The sequence below is a fragment of the Branchiostoma lanceolatum genome, chromosome 2 (genome assembly GCF_035083965.1).
Source record: "Branchiostoma lanceolatum isolate klBraLanc5 chromosome 2, klBraLanc5.hap2, whole genome shotgun sequence".
NCBI lineage: Eukaryota > Metazoa > Chordata > Leptocardii > Amphioxiformes > Branchiostomatidae > Branchiostoma > Branchiostoma lanceolatum.
Genome location: NC_089723.1, coordinates 23,487,822 through 23,505,145, shown reverse-complemented (window position 1 = coordinate 23,505,145; position 17,324 = coordinate 23,487,822). Strand labels below are relative to the sequence as shown.

General features: G+C 42.1%; 1 protein-coding gene across 1 annotated transcript; it reads left to right on the top strand.

Annotated features, from left to right (window-relative positions):
* The first annotated feature begins 714 nt into the window (after positions 1-714).
* LOC136428026 (B-cell lymphoma 3 protein homolog) lies at positions 715-12,861 on the top strand. Its single transcript, XM_066417268.1, has 7 exons — positions 715-1,365; positions 5,681-5,873; positions 9,339-9,447; positions 9,896-10,097; positions 10,610-10,698; positions 11,234-11,479; positions 11,796-12,861. The coding sequence occupies exons 1-7, from the start codon at positions 921-923 to the stop codon at positions 12,015-12,017; spliced, it is 1,506 nt and encodes a 501-aa protein (XP_066273365.1). The 5' UTR covers positions 715-920; the 3' UTR covers positions 12,018-12,861.
* Positions 12,862-17,324: the final 4,463 nt, after the last annotated feature.

Sequence of the window (17,324 nt, the reverse complement as noted above, 5' to 3'; positions counted from 1 at the left end):
AGTCATCAAAATGCAAAGACTTTTGTGTCATTTTCCTAGAATGATTGGTGGTTAACGGGCGGTATTTTTTTTTACCATTCATTACCAACAGAGGTGCTCAAAATCGCAATTTTTTTTCAGCCCAAGTCACGCAGTGTACTTACCCTGAAATTCTACATGGTTTTCCCCCGTGTTCGGCTAGCGGAGAGTGGGGCGTGGTGGATCGTCGGGGCCAGCGGGGGAGTCTGCCCGGAAAGCTTGGGCGCGCGTGCATTTAAGATATCACCACAAGCTAGGCTTAGGGGGCTGCCACACATGTGCGCATATCAAGGCCGTATGAGTTCCGTATTGATATTTTTTAGGCGGAAACATAAACAGACAGACAGACGGACACGCACACCAGGAAAAATACCTCCATTTTTCATGTAGGTAAAAAAACACACTCAGCTGAACATGCTGGAGGTCACGGTGCTTAAGACAGGCCAACCAAAATTTATATGACTATGGCACTCTAGTATCTGGAAATCAATTCAATAGCCAGGGCACACTCAGACACAATGTAAAGACTTTAGATTAGCCATGGGATTTTTTTATTAGTCATCGATGTATCAGCCGAGTCATGTTCCGGTGAATTTAAACAAACCGCTGTTACAGTAACTTTACTGGCTTCAGTGAGGGGAATCCCCTCATACTTTGTACTCGCAAGTCACGTAGCTGACCTGTCGCGTGTTTACCCGCCTGTGTGAACTCTGTACACCTGACGCCGCCGGTGTGAAATAGCAGTTTGTTTCCGCCCACCTTTCTATAGTCATACATTATATACTCTCAGTACACGCGCCACGAGTTTTGCGACCCCCCTGTTGTTCAGTTAGCTATGGGATGTCCCACGCAGTCCGCCTACTGGAACGGCAGCATCGCTAGCCCGGATAGAACATGATAGAATGGACACTGAATCATGCCACCAGAACTCAGCCGGACTTTCCCCGGCGTCGCCTTCCCGGGAACCCCCTACTCGTAGCGAGCGTCCCGTCACGTCCCCAGTTAGCGCTCGCCCACTCCTAGTCTCAGACAGTGCTGTTGTAGTTCCCAACAGTTCGTTCACCACGTCGACGAGCACTTCGTCCAACATGACAATCTCCAGGCGACCTGTATTTCCTGAAGGACTCACCATTGCCAGGCGTAGACTACACCAGAGCGAGAACGTCAAACTACCGCCGAAAAAGCGTAGACACCTTGTACCGTCTTCCGAGACAGATGTCACCACACCTATCCCCACAGCAGTAAGGAATAACTTAAATGTAAGACCCAGACATGATAATACCTCAACGGACAAGTCGACGACTTTGAGGGTCAAGGAAGAGGCGGGGCCACAACCTCGCTCGCAAGGTAAGACCATTAATCAGTTCCAATTGTCCTTTTTTTTGTCGAAGGACACAAATAAGATACCAAGTAGGTCAGCAAAGCATTCAGGGCCAGGTCCACACTGGTTTACCCTATTAGATATATATATTCATATAGAACAAATTAAGGATTATTTAGAAGATAGGCCGGGAGCATTTTCCAAAAAAGGTTGCGGAAATATAGTCTCTACCAGACTAACTAAGCCAGGGTTTCACTTGCAGGCTACGGGCGAAATGTGATCTTCACTGTGGACTGACTCTACTGGCTAATTATTCCTTTTTCTGCCGCGATTCATGCGCCCGTAAGAGGGCCTGTTGGAGGCTAGCGGAAATAGGTGACAGTAGAATTGTTACAAGGTTCAATGCTGACATGTCTCACAACAAACGCATTGACGTTATAGCGTATGTACATTCAATTATGGAATTTACTCCAACAAATGGTTTATTAGCGTTCGAGATGTCCGTTGAGGGATCCATCTGCGGTGCGTAGCAGTATCAATAGTTTTTATACTTATAGGCTTCTTACTGTTTTCACAGCAGAATCAAATGTTTAAGCGTCGGATTAAAAGTTTGGTTTTCGATATTGACAGACCCTCAAGTGAAGGTGAGAATTACTTGCCTGTAAACATCGTGTTGCCATTGTTTTTCTTTTTATACAATTCTATTCAGTACATGAGACAGCTACAATGGTAGCGGTATCCGAAATTTGGTCGTATCGCTGCCCAGTCTACCATTAATACCAATATAGTGCACAAGGGTGGTTCGAAAGTACACCGCTGACGGCGGGGCATCCCTCCTGTCATGTACGAAACCATACCGTGAGTCATCAAATATTGTAGGCTCACCTCTCGAAATTGAAACTCAGACTCTTGCCAAAATCGAAGCTGTTATAGATCCCGAGTATGTCATAAGAATTTCAGACCTGTTTTGTTCTGGAGAACACCACTGAGTTAACATCCCTCCCCCTCGTCTTGTAATGGGACAGTCTTGAGCCTTCATTCTTTCTCTTGACCGAATGCATGTCATTGGCGCTTGATAATGAGTACGAAAAAACACCACATTTAGCTTCACTATAACGTCACTATAAAGTTATGAATGCTGAGTTATTCTGTACTGACCATTAGAACATGTTGGGACTAGCCCGTATTGAGTATACAAACATGCCAAGGGATTGTCAATGAGTCATTCGTCAGCGCACTACGAGTGGCACACTGGGGTAAAATGCATTGTCTTTGCTCTTTACTGTGTTACTCAAATAGGTGTGGCATGCAGTGGGATAATACGTACAGTAAGTGAGATTTGGGAGGGCCTCAGCTTGAAATAGTTGATACGCCTCTGCGTTGCCACACCTTGGGAAGGGGTGTGGGGGCCCGGGAGTGGGGGAGAAAGGTCAATTGCTAGTTTGCATTTAGAAAAGTTATCAAGTGGAAAGTTAACTAACTAAAGACACACACACGCACACACACACAACGCGCGCTACACGCAAGCACATGCACTCACACACACACTGACACACACTCACTGGCGTACACACAGTGTGCGTGTGCGTTTGTACGCCAGTGAGTGTGTGTCAGTGGTGATACACATACATATATATTTATATGTACAAATACTGACACAGACACTACATATATGCAAATACACACACACACACACGCGCGCGCGCGCGCGCACACACACACACACACACACACACACACTTGTGTCAAAATGGACTGTTGTTTAACGGTAACAAAACTTGAAGCGACAAAACATGGTATCACAGCAAACAAGCCTTTTATTCCTATATTGCAGGAAGTGCACAGAGTCACACTAGTATCACTTTACAAGTTGGCAACTACACTCGAAGCTACCACACTAATGCCACTTCTACAACTACCGAACTAGCCGTTCATTTCTACAACTACATTCATGGCTACCTCACTAGTGTCACTTCTACAGGTATAATCAAGGCTACAACACGACAAATTTTCCGATTTTTGGCATGTTCTTCCCATGTTGATCATCTCCGGAGGGGAACAAAATGTTTCTTATTTTCTATTCGAAATCAAAAAAATCAATGCGCGCGCTGATATAATCCAAAACATTTACGTGCTGTGGCCTAACAATTATACACATTTTTACTTGCACTGCAAGAAGCACTTCTTCAAAAAGAAATTGAAGAAATATAGATTATAACAACAAATATAAATAAAATCAGCCTCTAGTTCCTCTGCCTATGGCCACATACGAGTGTCGACATGTTATGGAAGCGCTAATTAAGCGTGATAAAAGATACTGTTTCACGCGAAAAATGGATTTTAATAAACGGAGAACTTTGAAGGAAAAAAGGCAATTACTAAAACAACTGCCAAAATTCTGTGTTACTTGAATATTGTAGTTGTATTAGATTGTTGTACTTTAATCATGTAATCTGTATCTGTTATATTCTGTCTGACCCCTACCTCATGACCTCAACTAAAAATGTCCTGCAGCTGCAGGTCGATTCTCATGAATAAACAACGATTCGCTCAAAAACCCCTCGTTACAAATCTAGTTCCCCGTCTTTCCCTGACATCATCTCTTTCTCAGAATTTGACAAGGAAGCGGGCACGTTCAGGCTAATTGACCTCACTCATGCGCTGTATCCGCCACACATATGTACATACTCTCAAGTGAACTGAACCGTAGTTTCCCACAAATTTCTATCTATGTTATATATATTATGTGTATATATTGCGTTGCAACTTTTAGATAGTGTTGCTTGCTATTTATTTTATATCCCAAGGTATGATCTCCCATATGGTCTTTGTGTAAGAGTTATTGCTAAATACATAGGACACTGCTGAATGCATTGTATTTACATTTGACGGTACGAAGATATAGTTAACTGTTTTTCTGTCCCGGAGTCAAATGAAGAGAATTTAACAATTAATTGTAACCAATCACGACATAATGAACTGAGTTCTATAACTACAAGTTGCTATAAACCGGCCGAAGGATACAAGTTTGAGGGAAAGATTCCGTAGTGCGCCGAAGATTTCTACTGTTGAACAGTTAGCTTTGCGGCTGTTGACCGGCTTACCAATCATGCCAGTTAAAGTTCATAAGAATAATGTAATGGTGTAAAAATCTGTAGACGTAAAATGTGACATGTTTACACAGGTAGGATGTTTACACGTTTTATTAGTGTCATCAACGGTCGTCCCTTGCACATGCCTGCACCGCAAGCTTGACTCAGTCACGTTTGTTCCGGCATCTGAAAGAGAGAAACACCGCGATTTTTATGTTTTCTTTCAGTCGGAAGGACCGGTCAAGAAACTCATATATGCAATTACTGATACGATACAATTATATTTTAGGGGTGGGGTGTGGTGGGATAGGGGCTTTGTGGTATATTGGCCCATAAATATAGAATACGACACGGGGTATTCCGTATCACCCGAGGTCCCAGCCCGACCGCGGGTCGGATCGCCCGACGGCCGTAGGCCGGAGGGCGATCCGACCCGCGGGAGGGCTGGGACCGAGGGTGATGCGGAATACAACGTGTTGTATTTTATTTATGTCATACCTTGGTCTACCCACCCGCGAAAACATACATTTCAATGCGGAATGCGCCAGAAGGTGAGGGAGTTTTGTGTCCTCGAACAAGAAACTGTAGCAACATTGATTCCAATCTCCGAATCCGGTATTCGAATTTCCGACGGCCGCACAACCGGCGCGCTCGAAATGCGTTCGAAATATTCTATGGAAGCCTGTGTGATAACACTTCCGAACCCTATGTGATCCGGATAGTTATCACACGGTCCGGAACACCCGTATCAGGCCCAGGCATGACGTAACACACTGGGAAACACTTGGAGTAACTTCTGAGTCATTTCCTGTTTATATATGACCTTCGGAATAATTGCGGTTTTTAAAGCCCTTATGTGGAACGTTCGGGAATCCCCCGTCCATACACACGGGCAGTGGTGAAACCGACAACTAACAAACTACAGTATCAGCGACTGTCGGGGATTCCTCCGCGTATGTCAGAGAACAGGACGCACGTGGGATACGTGTATTCCGTACCAACTCACATCCTCAGTATGAATCTGTGGGGAATCCCCCCTCCCCCTTTTCTGCTCATCTCACGGTGAATAACTATAAAAGAAAGCCGCGCTGCGTTTCAGTCATTCTGGCTGCGATGTCCGAATCTGTTGCTTCGTCACTGCCAAGTACAATGCCAACCCAGACTTCACACCACCTGTATGGCCCCCATACACTCTACTACACGGACTATCCGTACTTCCACCAACAGTGGGCTATGTTTTACCCTACAGGTGTCGAAGACGGCTGTCGAAAAGCGAGGTCCACACATGGCGAGACAATGCACAGTACTCTGGGTCTACCACAAGTGCCGGTTCCTCTGACAAGTTTCCCCAGGCCTGCACCAAACTTCGTGGACCCTCGCCTGGGCGTCTTCGCGTCCACGGAGCTGCAGCAACTTTCTTGGCAAGACGAAGATGGCGATACGTAAGTTTTCAAAACTTTTATCTTGTTTTGAATTCAAGATTTCATGAAAAAAAAGCCTGGAACAATTCTTGGTTTAAATCACTAACAGATTAGTCTGTTTTCTTTTATTCCACTGTCTATTTTGTAGACATCAAATGTATCACTGGTTAAGAATTATTACACCCAAGCAAGTTGATAATAATGAACATGGGAAGTGCGCGCCATGTGTGATACTGGTATTCGTCTTTTCCGATCGAGAAATACTGAACTCGCAGGTCTACTATCCTTGCCTCAAACACTAATCAAGTTTCGACTGGGAGTGACCAGTATGGCGTGAGACGCCATTGACTTCAAAACTAAAGTTAACCTGATGACTCAGCTAAGGCTGGACATGACGCACTTTCTTCCCTGGAAGTGACCGGAAGTGCATTGTACGATAGGTCGTTTTTTCAGGGTCAAAGTTCAAACTAACAGGTGTCACACAATCGAAACGACGCTTGGAGGCCGTATCAGGTGTCAATCCGTTTCAGTAGATCGATGTTATTGTTTCTGTCATGTTCTCACCGACTGGCGAACTCATTGAATCAGATATAATTGTGCTGAAACCACAAGCAAGGTTTCTAGGCTGATCAGGGTTCCAGTCAGACGACAAAATTGGCATGAAAATTCATGTTAGCAAAGCTAGCAAATTACATTATGGAAAAGGACAAACTATTCTCCCACTACCAAAAATTGGACTCAAAGCAACATGTTAACTTGTCGACTGAGTTACTCAGACAAAATTGTGTGTGATCCAGGTTTGTAAATTGAAACCCCACGTTAGAGATTTTAAAATTTGGTATGATCCTGAAAAAATATGGTCCATTGATTTTTATCAGTTACATCAAGATTCTCTTGAATTTTCAAAGAACATTTGTTAAGCTGTAAAACATAAGGAATTCTGAAAAGGAGACTTAGATAGCCGTTCACTGCAATGAAGTTGGTACCCAAAACTTCGTGCACGTATGCCATGTGGGTCGAAACAAATCACGGACACAATCCACTTAAGAGCTATGTTCAAAGGGAAAGGGAAGAGGAAAAATCTGACCCTTTAAAATGCTTCTTATGTTTGAAAGCGCGCGAAATCATTCGTATTTGGCAGAACTCTTTTCTCAGTACAATCCAGAAAATAACTGTCCACACACTTCCCATATTTGCATTTTAACAATACAACATTTTAACTGTTCCTAAAAACCAGTTAAGGACAAAAATAACGACTTCTTGATATCTCCAGTCGTGTTCCTTGAATAGGAATAAGCATTGGCTTTGTAGAAAGTCTTGAAAAGAATTTTCAGTATTGAATACATTATACTCCAACAATTTTGGTCCCTCCAGATTACGTGGCTGTGAACATGTCCAAGTAAAACTATGCCGAGATCTACAGGAATGAAGTTTAACAGAAATGTAAATAAATAAATGTCATTCAACACTTATCACGTAACCGCGTAAACGCAAATGGTCTATTTTTACTTCCGTATTTCCTTTCAACATTATCCACGTGCGAGACGCAAATACCTTGGTACCGGTTCTGAAAAACGATAGTTTCTAACGGGTGGTCCTGCTTTAGTTACAACAGTGGTTCCGCCTCGTGCAGAAAAGAAGTCATGCCATGTGATATTGTACGTGGCACCGCTCTCGTCGTGCACGTAACAACATCTTTCGAGTCTCGGGTCTACTCTACAAGCAGAGGTTCGGCTCCGGCTTGTTTTTCACGTCTTTTTAAGCGTGTTTGTAGGACTTTCTATTTTGTATCATTTTCTTTATGTAGCCAAGCCAAGCCAAGGCTTGGAGAATACTTAGGGCCAGTATAAACTGTTCAGCCTTATCCGGAAACAAGAGGTGTAGCTCCCAATTTAGGGTTTATACAATGTAGTAGGCAATATATTGTAAGAAAAAAATCGAAGTCTTGCAGACTGGGTGCAATTATTGTTTGCATGGATTTCCACGGCTCTCACTTCCCCGCTAACATCCCTATTCCACTCAGGCGGCGACATCGCTGCCACCGCGCTGTGATCTTAAATTTGACTGAGCGCTCAACAAATTTCATAAATAAGAAACGAATCTTTTTACGCCTTGTGTACTTTACTGTCTTTGCAGCCATGCTTTTATATTTTTCATGATATTCCAAGTATGAAGTCAAGGGTTGCGCAAATACCTTACCGTACGCTATCTAGAACCTCTGCCTTCTATTTGATACTCGGATAATCCCTTAATGAGATAGTTCCTCGTCGCCTTGATAATTAGCGGCATGTATGTATCACCTTGTTCCGCTTCCAGGGATTTATTTTCCTGGAAACATCCGCAAGGACACTGACACATGCCCCAGTTACCTTTGCTACCAGAGAGAGAATCAGGAAAACAAAACACATGACGTACATTGAAAATAAATTGAATAGTTGTCACAAATTACATATTGAAACAGGAAGGCACAACCGCACGCTTCTAGAACATAGAATTTGCCAATTTTGTGAGTTAAATCAAATAGAAGATGAGCGGCACTTCATTTTAGATTGTAAACTTTACGATATAGAAAGAAATGTTCTTTTCAAATGTATTAATGAGAAATTCCCATACTTTGAATATTTAAACGCAACGGATAAATTCATATTTTTGTTGCGTCTAGATAACCCTTGTATAAGAAACATGATCTGTTCATACATCTACACATGTACAAAGAAGCGAGAAGAAGTTGACTTTACTAGATTAGCTTAGCTTATCCTTTTCTTCTACCATGTTTGTTTACACAATGTACTGTACATATTTCACTGTATATGTCACTTAGATGTTAGTTAGGTTTGTGTTAAACGACCTGTATCTAGCCCCTCGGGGCACGAACATACAATAAAGGTCTTCAATCATCAATCATCATCATCATTATTGCCCGAAAAAGAAAAAGGAAATGCAATGGTTGCTTTGCTCCTTTCTCTCATAGAAATTGTATTTTGACATTCGTTTTAGGTTTGGGTAGCAACTTTAGCCCTGCTAGATGAAGGGATAGCCAAAACTGATAGATACAGGAAAATGTTTCCATGTGAGTCCTTTTGATTTTAGGCGCTTTTCCTACATGTCCCAAGGCTACGTCATCTCTATCATGCATATACAATGTCCTTTCCTGGAACTGAAAACTGTGTGATCCATTCCAGGAACCCCCGACAACCGTCCCTCGGAAACAATTCCAGGCTCGCAACTGTTCCGGTTTCTTGTACATGTTTTAGACCACCCATCGTTCTCCTCTGATGTGACTGTTTTCTTTTCATTTCCACAGCTTACTAACGCGAAAAGAAAAATAACAACGCTTTATCAACACCTGTAAGCAATAAAGGGGTTGCGTAATTGCAAAGCGAAAACATTTCTCCAAATTGCCCAGCCTGTTTATAATAGCGTGCCAAGAAGAATGAATTTCTGGGTATCATGATGTTTGATGGTGTCATACCGTTGTTTTGACAGGCCTCTACACATCGCCGTGGCCCAGTCTAACGTCCCATTAACCGAAAGATACCTCACACTGCTGACCATGGCACACAGAAACATCGATACCTACAACCACCTCAGACAGGTAATTATATGTACAACCGCTTATAGTAGCGCTATAGCTCAGGAAAGCCAAATCAGATTATGTCGTTTCCTGGTTGCCTATATATCGACCTGGATAGAGAGGAAGTTTGTGTTGATGACTTCATTTTTGTGGATAGTACATGTAGTATATCTGTTAGCAAACATTTAGGGCACGGAGTTTATAGAATTACGCTGACGACAGGAACATCCTGTCGATAGTGCAAAAAGTCTTATTGACAGGAATTTACTGTCAATAGTTCCAAAAGTCTTATTGACAAGAACATGCTGTCAATAGTGGGGGAAATTTCTTTTTGATGGGCACATACTGTAAATAGCCCGGCCTAAAAGGTACCCGCTTTCAAACATCCGTTCGTATTCCTTCTTGATGTTTATTAGTTTTGCTTAGTGTTTCTATCAATCAATATTTTCTCTCATTATTTTCTACGCAGACTCCGCTACATCTTGCCATCATAACAGACCAATGGCCTTTGGTGCGCATGCTTGTTCTGAGCGGCGCATGCGCAGACGTGCAGGACAGAAACGGACAGACGGCGGTTCACCTGTCGTGTCAGACCGCCAGCACGGCCTGTTTACACACCATCCTCACCTGCTCTACACATGAACTGGACCTGGAACTCAGGAATTATGATGGTAAGACACGCATGCTAATGAGGTGGGGTGGGCTGCATGTCCCTTTCCCGTAGGGCTTGTGTGTACATCTAAAGTGCCAGTGATATGTGAAACTTCGTCTATCATTCACGTAAGAATTTGGTCTTTCCTGAAAACATCTAGATGCAATATTGTGTGCTCTTTGGTGGGACAAATTAGCAAAGGATCGTGACGTCATAGAACTCACTCCTAACCATGCTATCTATTCTAAATGGCGGGACCTTTCTGTGACGCCACTACACCAGACAACACACAGTAACATAGATGTTTAGATGTTTTTGGAAAATACCAAATTGTGAATGATACAAGAAATAGGTCATTCTCAATGATATGATAGGTCAAAGGGAACTGATCGATCAAGGATAGATGGAAATGGATTGTTGCCATTCCTCTACTGATTGGAGGTTCATCGCTAAAATGACAATCAGATTACAGGAGAGTTCTCACTCTGTTTTTGTCTTCTTCACAAACAAGTTTTCTTTTATCCCTTCCAGGCCTGACACCGCTGCACGTGGCCGTGAACACTGGAAACCAGGACGCCGTCATGTTACTGGTGGACAGCGGTGCCGATGTCGATGCAACGGTAGGTGGGGGGCTTGAGTATGCTTAGGGTTCCTGCATATCAGAATATGACTTTGCAAAGGTCATATGGGTAAAGAAGATATCATCGTCTACAAAGCAAGTTTTAATGGTATAAACACACACAAGGTGTTATTCAGTGTGTTTGATATCAGTCAACGTTTTTTGTATAAGCAAATGATGATTACCACCGTATAAGGAGGTCCTGCTTTCGGTATGTTTGCTTGTATGCTTGTGTGTCCGTAGTTATTTGAATTTCCAAATACATGCAAGGCACGTCGGAGACACAGAAAGGAACTCAGGTCAAAGGTCCCAGAATTTTCCGTCTTGGATTCCCACTATATAGTTTATTTTCATGCCTATCATGACAGCCATAGGGAAACATGGGCTAAACATAATCAGCGATGTATTCACAACAATGAATAAAACAAGTAATTCACAAAACTAGATATATTTTACGGATCTATGAGATCTCCGATTCCTGATACAATTGAAGAAACATAATAATGATTTTTTTCTTCTCCTTTATGTATCCTCAGGACGGTAAGAGCGGCAGAACGGCGCTGTTCCACGCCGTAGAGAGAGACCACGAGGACATGGTCCTGTACCTCCTCCGCGCAGGCGCCAAGGTGAACGCGCAGTGCTACGCGGGAAACACCCCCCTGCACGCCGCCAGTGGACGAGGCCAACAGAACATGGTCAAACTACTCATCAAGCACGGGGCGGACATAGGAGTCAAGAACTCTCACAACGACACGCCGCTGGCCGTGGTCAAGACCAGAGTGGTCAGTGTTTTCTCCTGGATCATCAATATTAATCATATATTCAAATGTGTTGTTTCAAATCACAGCTCAGCCAATAATAGCTTTGCAATTATCGACCGAGGTGGATGGGCTATGGGACATTTCCAAACATCAAATATCAAGAGATTTTATTTGTAGAAAGTGATTTGAAGTATTGCCTCCATATTATACAGTGATTTCAAAATATTTTTATATTTTATGTATTTTTGTATTTATAAATATGTGTGTATGTTGAAGAAATAATAATACACTGAGGTCTGCTTGATATATAAAAAACTTTTACTGTTTTCCTCTGCAGATAAGTCAGATGATGAGAGGTAGATACAAGCCTGGACGGCCAGCAGCCGCCTCACCAACCGCCGATGCAAAGACAGACTTCCCTCGCAGTGTGGCGCTGCTGAAAGACGAGTCAGCTTCACCAAGCGCTTCTTGTGGAAGTTCCCATCCTTCCGAGCATTCTTCCCCTTCCCCAGAGGAAACCCCACAATGTCAGGGGTCCTCTCCAGGCCTTGGAAGATAGCTGTTTATTCAAGCATCTTCAGTATAGCTATAACTATTATACACTTTCTCATATAATCTTCCTTGATACATGTGCTATCGTGGAAGCGTCAATCAAGTCGGATTTCATACTAAAGTATGATTTTGATCCACCATAGATAGTTGATAATTGAATTATTAGAGGGAGGCTATATGGCTTTATCAGTCACGTGACTATGACGAATTGAGCGCCCGCCATTTTGGTTGGTTAAAGACGCATGCGAAAATGTTAATTATGTTAGAAATTCTTCTACACATTTTTCTCTACCTCAACATGCCTGCTTTTTTTACCTCTGCATTCCTAGGGGAGCACTAGGCTATATGATTTTTCCTTGGAATGATTGTCTGTGCGTTTCGAGTGAACTGTCGCCATCTTAGATATGTCCAACATGATGTCGGTTATTCAACTTTACAAATTGTGACGTCACACGCAGTAGCATATTTTTACATGTACAGAAATTGTATAACTATTTCGTGCTTAAATGATGGTCTTCTCTACCAAATTACATTTATTGTATTCATAAAAGTCCTTTCCTTAGGCAGAAATCTATTTTTGCATTTCATCATAAAGTAAACAAAGGACGTTCACATTTATTTAATCTATGCATAGTGATGTACACCTTTAACTAAGTTAACAATAATTCGGTGACCTCGTATCTCCATGAACTATTCTGATTTTGCAAATGACCACATTTACATATGCTTGGTCATGTACACCTTTAACTAACTTACACATCTCGTAATACATCGTGTCAGTCCGATCATTCACCGCTTTGATGAATTAGCATAATGGCACTTTTGCATTGATTATGCAAATTAGGAATTTATTTGAATGTTGGTATCTGGGAATGTATTTGAGGCATATATTGCAAAACACTGCAAATAAAGATTTTGATTATAAAAATAAGGTCAAAATTTGCATCACTTCATTATGTACATCTCTGTCTAAGCTATCTGAATACGAAATATCATAGAAATCCGTCATTTCTTTGTTAGGTTATTCTCTTTGGAAGATTTTGACAAAAACGCTGCAGTTCAACTAGCAAGCTGCTAGAAGGCCCAAACGTACATCACTTCTTTCTTAAATCTGCCATTAAAAAAACAAGATAATAGCACGTTCAGGCCAAAAGATTAAAAAAGGGAAGCTCTTCTGCAACACCGAGGTCACATACCAGGGGGCCCAAAATCAACCTTCACTTTCGTCTTTCCAACACCTACCCACATACCAACAACTACCCACATATCAAAGGCCATTACATTCCATCCAGACGTTCTAGGGTAATGGTTGCGGAAACACGAACAAGGACAGTTTAGCGCGCGCGCGCGCACACACACACACACACACACACACACACACACACACACACACACACACACACACACACACACACAAACACACACACACAAACACACACACACACACAATGAGTGCCGCTTCTATCAGTAAGTTGTGTAGATAGTTACAGTGTTGTCCTTTACATCAGTCACTATTAGCTGCCCTTCTAGTCCCACAGCAATACGACCTACCATCCTCAGCCCAGTGACCACATGGCGAACAAAACTTCCCCGACTTGTAAACATGGACACCCAACCTTTTTCATTCCAGTAACCATCATCTGCTACCAAGATATGACCAGAAATGTCAGTACAGATATCTTTGGGATATGTCACCCTACCATTACCGTTGCCATGGCCCCCAAAATTGAACAGAAGATGTCCTGTCTGGCTATACACGTGAACCATGTTATGTTTTGTCGTAGTAACAACATTTCCCTCCCTGTTTACGACAAGAGAGTGTCCACATGACATATCTGGAATATTAAGTGTTCTTACTAACAGGCCCTTTGGATGAAATATGTTAATCACACAACTAGCCATGTCATATTTTCCAAGTATGTGGTTACTTCGTACATCTATGGCAAGAGAAGTTGTGCCGCTTTGGACCCGGAACATGGCCAAAGCTCGACCATCCCTGTTGTATTGTACAGCATAAGAGCTACTAGATGTCAATTTCCCCACTACCCACAGGTTATCATTGCCGTCAATCGACATGTCGTCTGGAAACATCGTGCTACCGGCTTTTCTGGGCACAGTTGTCAAGAAATTATGAACGTAAACACCCTTCATGTTAAAAACCTGCACTCGACAGTTATAACGATCAGCTACGAATATCTCTTTTCCAGAAGACACAGCAAGTCCACTTATAAGACCGAACTTTCCCAGCATTGATCCTCGCCCACCAAACGTGATGACGCGACGATTGCCACCATCTTCTGTCGTCTCTACGATAGAAAACCAACATAGACATCATCAGTACAAATAACCATAGAACTTGTGCAGAAGGAAAGGGGGAACGCCCTTCATGCAAACGAAGTTCATCTGATCCATACATGTTTAAGAAAATGTGTGTTGTTTTTTTCGTTAGTACATTTTGTTGTTGGTGTTTATTAGTAATTTAAACATCTGCGATGTTTGCATATTTACCTTCCTTGCCCATAGAGGTATGTGCGTCCTTGTTCAGAGTCGTGGTAGGTTTAACAACTCTCGTCTTAGTTGTGTAGCTGTATGTGGTGGTTAATTCAACCTGTGGAGGAAACGAGTCAGTTTACTGTAATCCTCTTTTTCCTTTGTCATTAGCCATTTGAGACAGAAGCAGTTTTCCTCTACAAGGCCCATTTGATACGTATATTCAAAATCATGAACAAAATCAACGTAAGAATTTGAAATGTAAAGTGTGGGTGTAGAATATCATGATTTCCAAACGTGGCGATAAAGTATTGTCCTTCAATACAGTTGATATATTATTTTGAACACAATATGCACATTTTAGTATGTTTAACACTTCACTTGCTTCAGTAATGACTTTTGACAGACCATTGATAGTTTTACATAGGCTATTACAAAAGGGTACAGACATTACTTGGCGATAGCAAATAAACTCACAGTGCTGGTAGGTGCCGACACAACAGTGTACGCTGTAGTTGTGGAGGTATTATCTGTCGGTGTTTGAGCTGTGTGCATGATTGTCGTCTGTAACAGAAGAGAAATTTGTGTTAGGTTTGGCAACAAGCCAAGCAACTCAGATCTTCAGAATGACTTTTCAAAGATTTGAATGAATCGTCCAGACAAGTTAAACAAGCAACAAATCAGTCAGTTTGCTTGGCATATGAGTAGACGTTGGTCAATTTCTACTAACGTTCGTTACAATTGTTTCGTTGCTTGTTTGATTCGTCTGGACTACTCGTTCATAGGCCATGTTAAATTTCCAGAACCGTTCACAATTGTGAAAGACTATGTAGCAAGGAGGTTAAATACTGGATGATTATAGTCACTCACAATTGTAAACCGTTCTGAAAAATTTCCAATGCTCAATGTCAATAAAATGATACGTCCCGATATTGAACGTCTCCAAAATGTTCACTGATCATTAGCCTTAGTAAGAACTGTCAATATCGTACAGCAAAGGATTTGATGTTCTGTGGTATTCATTTCCCAAGATATGTGCCTCCAGAAATGCTTAACAGGAAACTTTCACATTGGCTTCCCGGCTACGTATGGCGTGCTAACGAAATACATTTTTTTATTGTTTTAGCTCTGTATCGCAAACCTATTGGGAGGACAAAATGATTGTGCACTGGCATGCTGAAACAACACACACTTTCTTCGGAAAGTTTAGGAGTAATATGTATATGATAAGGTATATACGTCAGGGGACGACGGGCCACCATAGATCCATTTACCTTTATATTCCTATTCGGGGCTGTAGGGTACGGAAGGTTCTGCTGACGGGATTCCGTGGGCCCAGTGATGAGGAGTCCTGTCAGTAACAAGGCTACTGCAGCGGATGCGGTGATGGCTAAACAAACCCACTGAGGGGATGAGAGGAATGGGCGTACCGGGGCACCAGGGGCAGGTCCCCCGTCTGTAGCAACGGAAACAAAGAGAAAATTAGTCTGTCAGATCTAGAATCATCATGAGATAGCAGACAATTTTTCTATTTCTAGGTAAGTTCTTTTACCATCGCATTGTTTGTTTGTATTGCACACCCGCTAGATCACCTCATGGCGTAACACATCGGGTTTGTACTGAAGAGTACCAGCTGTATATCCAGGACAAAATTATTTGATCCATTTACTCTTACATTTTGCAAATTTCAAGTTATTGGTTATTTGCAATACATGCATTTGTAATTGGCTTACCTGAAGGTGGATTGGCACTTTCATCTGGTTCATTCATATCATGGTTGGCATGTTCATCTTCATCATTTGCATATACGTGTTCATCATCATCTTCATCATTTGCATATACATGTTCATCATCATCATCTTCATCATTTGCATATACGTGTTCATCATCATCATCTTCATCATTTGCATATACATGTTCATCATCATCATCTTCATCATTTGCATATACGCGTTCATCATCATCATCTTCATCATTTGCATATACTTGTTCATCTTCATCATTTGCATATACTTGTTCATCATCTTCATTATTTGCAGATACATTTTCATCCACATCATCATTTTCATAAACATATTCAGCCACGTCAGTATCTGTTCCATCTATGTGATCAAGGAGGACGTCCGACGGCAGAGTCTGCATGAACCGTAGCTCCACAGTTGGATAAGACGCCACTCGAGTTGTCTGATTGGAGGAGAGGTTACTTTGCTGCATCGTTATTGTCTGTAGATTCTTACCTGATGGAAGGTTGTGACTTTTAGTTGGTCCATTCATATCCTGGTATACATGACCATCATCATCATCTACATCATCATTTTCATAAACATCGTCCGCTACATCAGTATCTGTTCCAGATGTGTGTTGAACTCCTTTAGTTGTCTGATTGGAGGGGACGTTACTTTGCTGCATCGTTATTGTCCGTAGCTCCTTAGAGATTCCTGATGGTGTCGAGCAACAGCCGTCTGGACCAATCTTGATGTATATCTATTAAAAGTCTCCCGTAACTGGTGCCTGTTTGTGCTTCCAGAAAACTGCTGAAGATAAAAATGCTTCACCTTCTGACAAGCGAATATTGGTAAGTTGTATCCTTCTTAACCGTTCCAGAATGGAAAAAGTGGTTTGCTTTAGGATGGAGTCTCCGACTTCTTCGAGAAACCTCTAGATTGTTGGCGATGGGCGTCTCAGTGCTACGATACTAACCTTTTCCATGTATCACATTGACGTCTTGCCGTTCTACGTTCTTCCGTCCCAGAAGGCTGGTACAATTCTCTCGTTTTCTTTCCGTGTGGGTAAGTTTGAATGTCTACAACTCAGTAGGCACTGG

Excerpts from the sequence above, each read along its gene's own strand:
- LOC136428026 (XM_066417268.1), top strand. The coding sequence starts at position 921 with ATGGACACTGAATCATGCCACCAGAACTCAGCCGGACTTTCCCCGGCG. Across the intron at positions 5,874-9,338 it reads CAAGACGAAGATGGCGATAC|GCCTCTACACATCGCCGTGG; the intron begins GTAAGTTTTCAA and ends TTGTTTTGACAG. Across the intron at positions 10,098-10,609 it reads GGAACTCAGGAATTATGATG|GCCTGACACCGCTGCACGTG; the intron begins GTAAGACACGCA and ends TATCCCTTCCAG.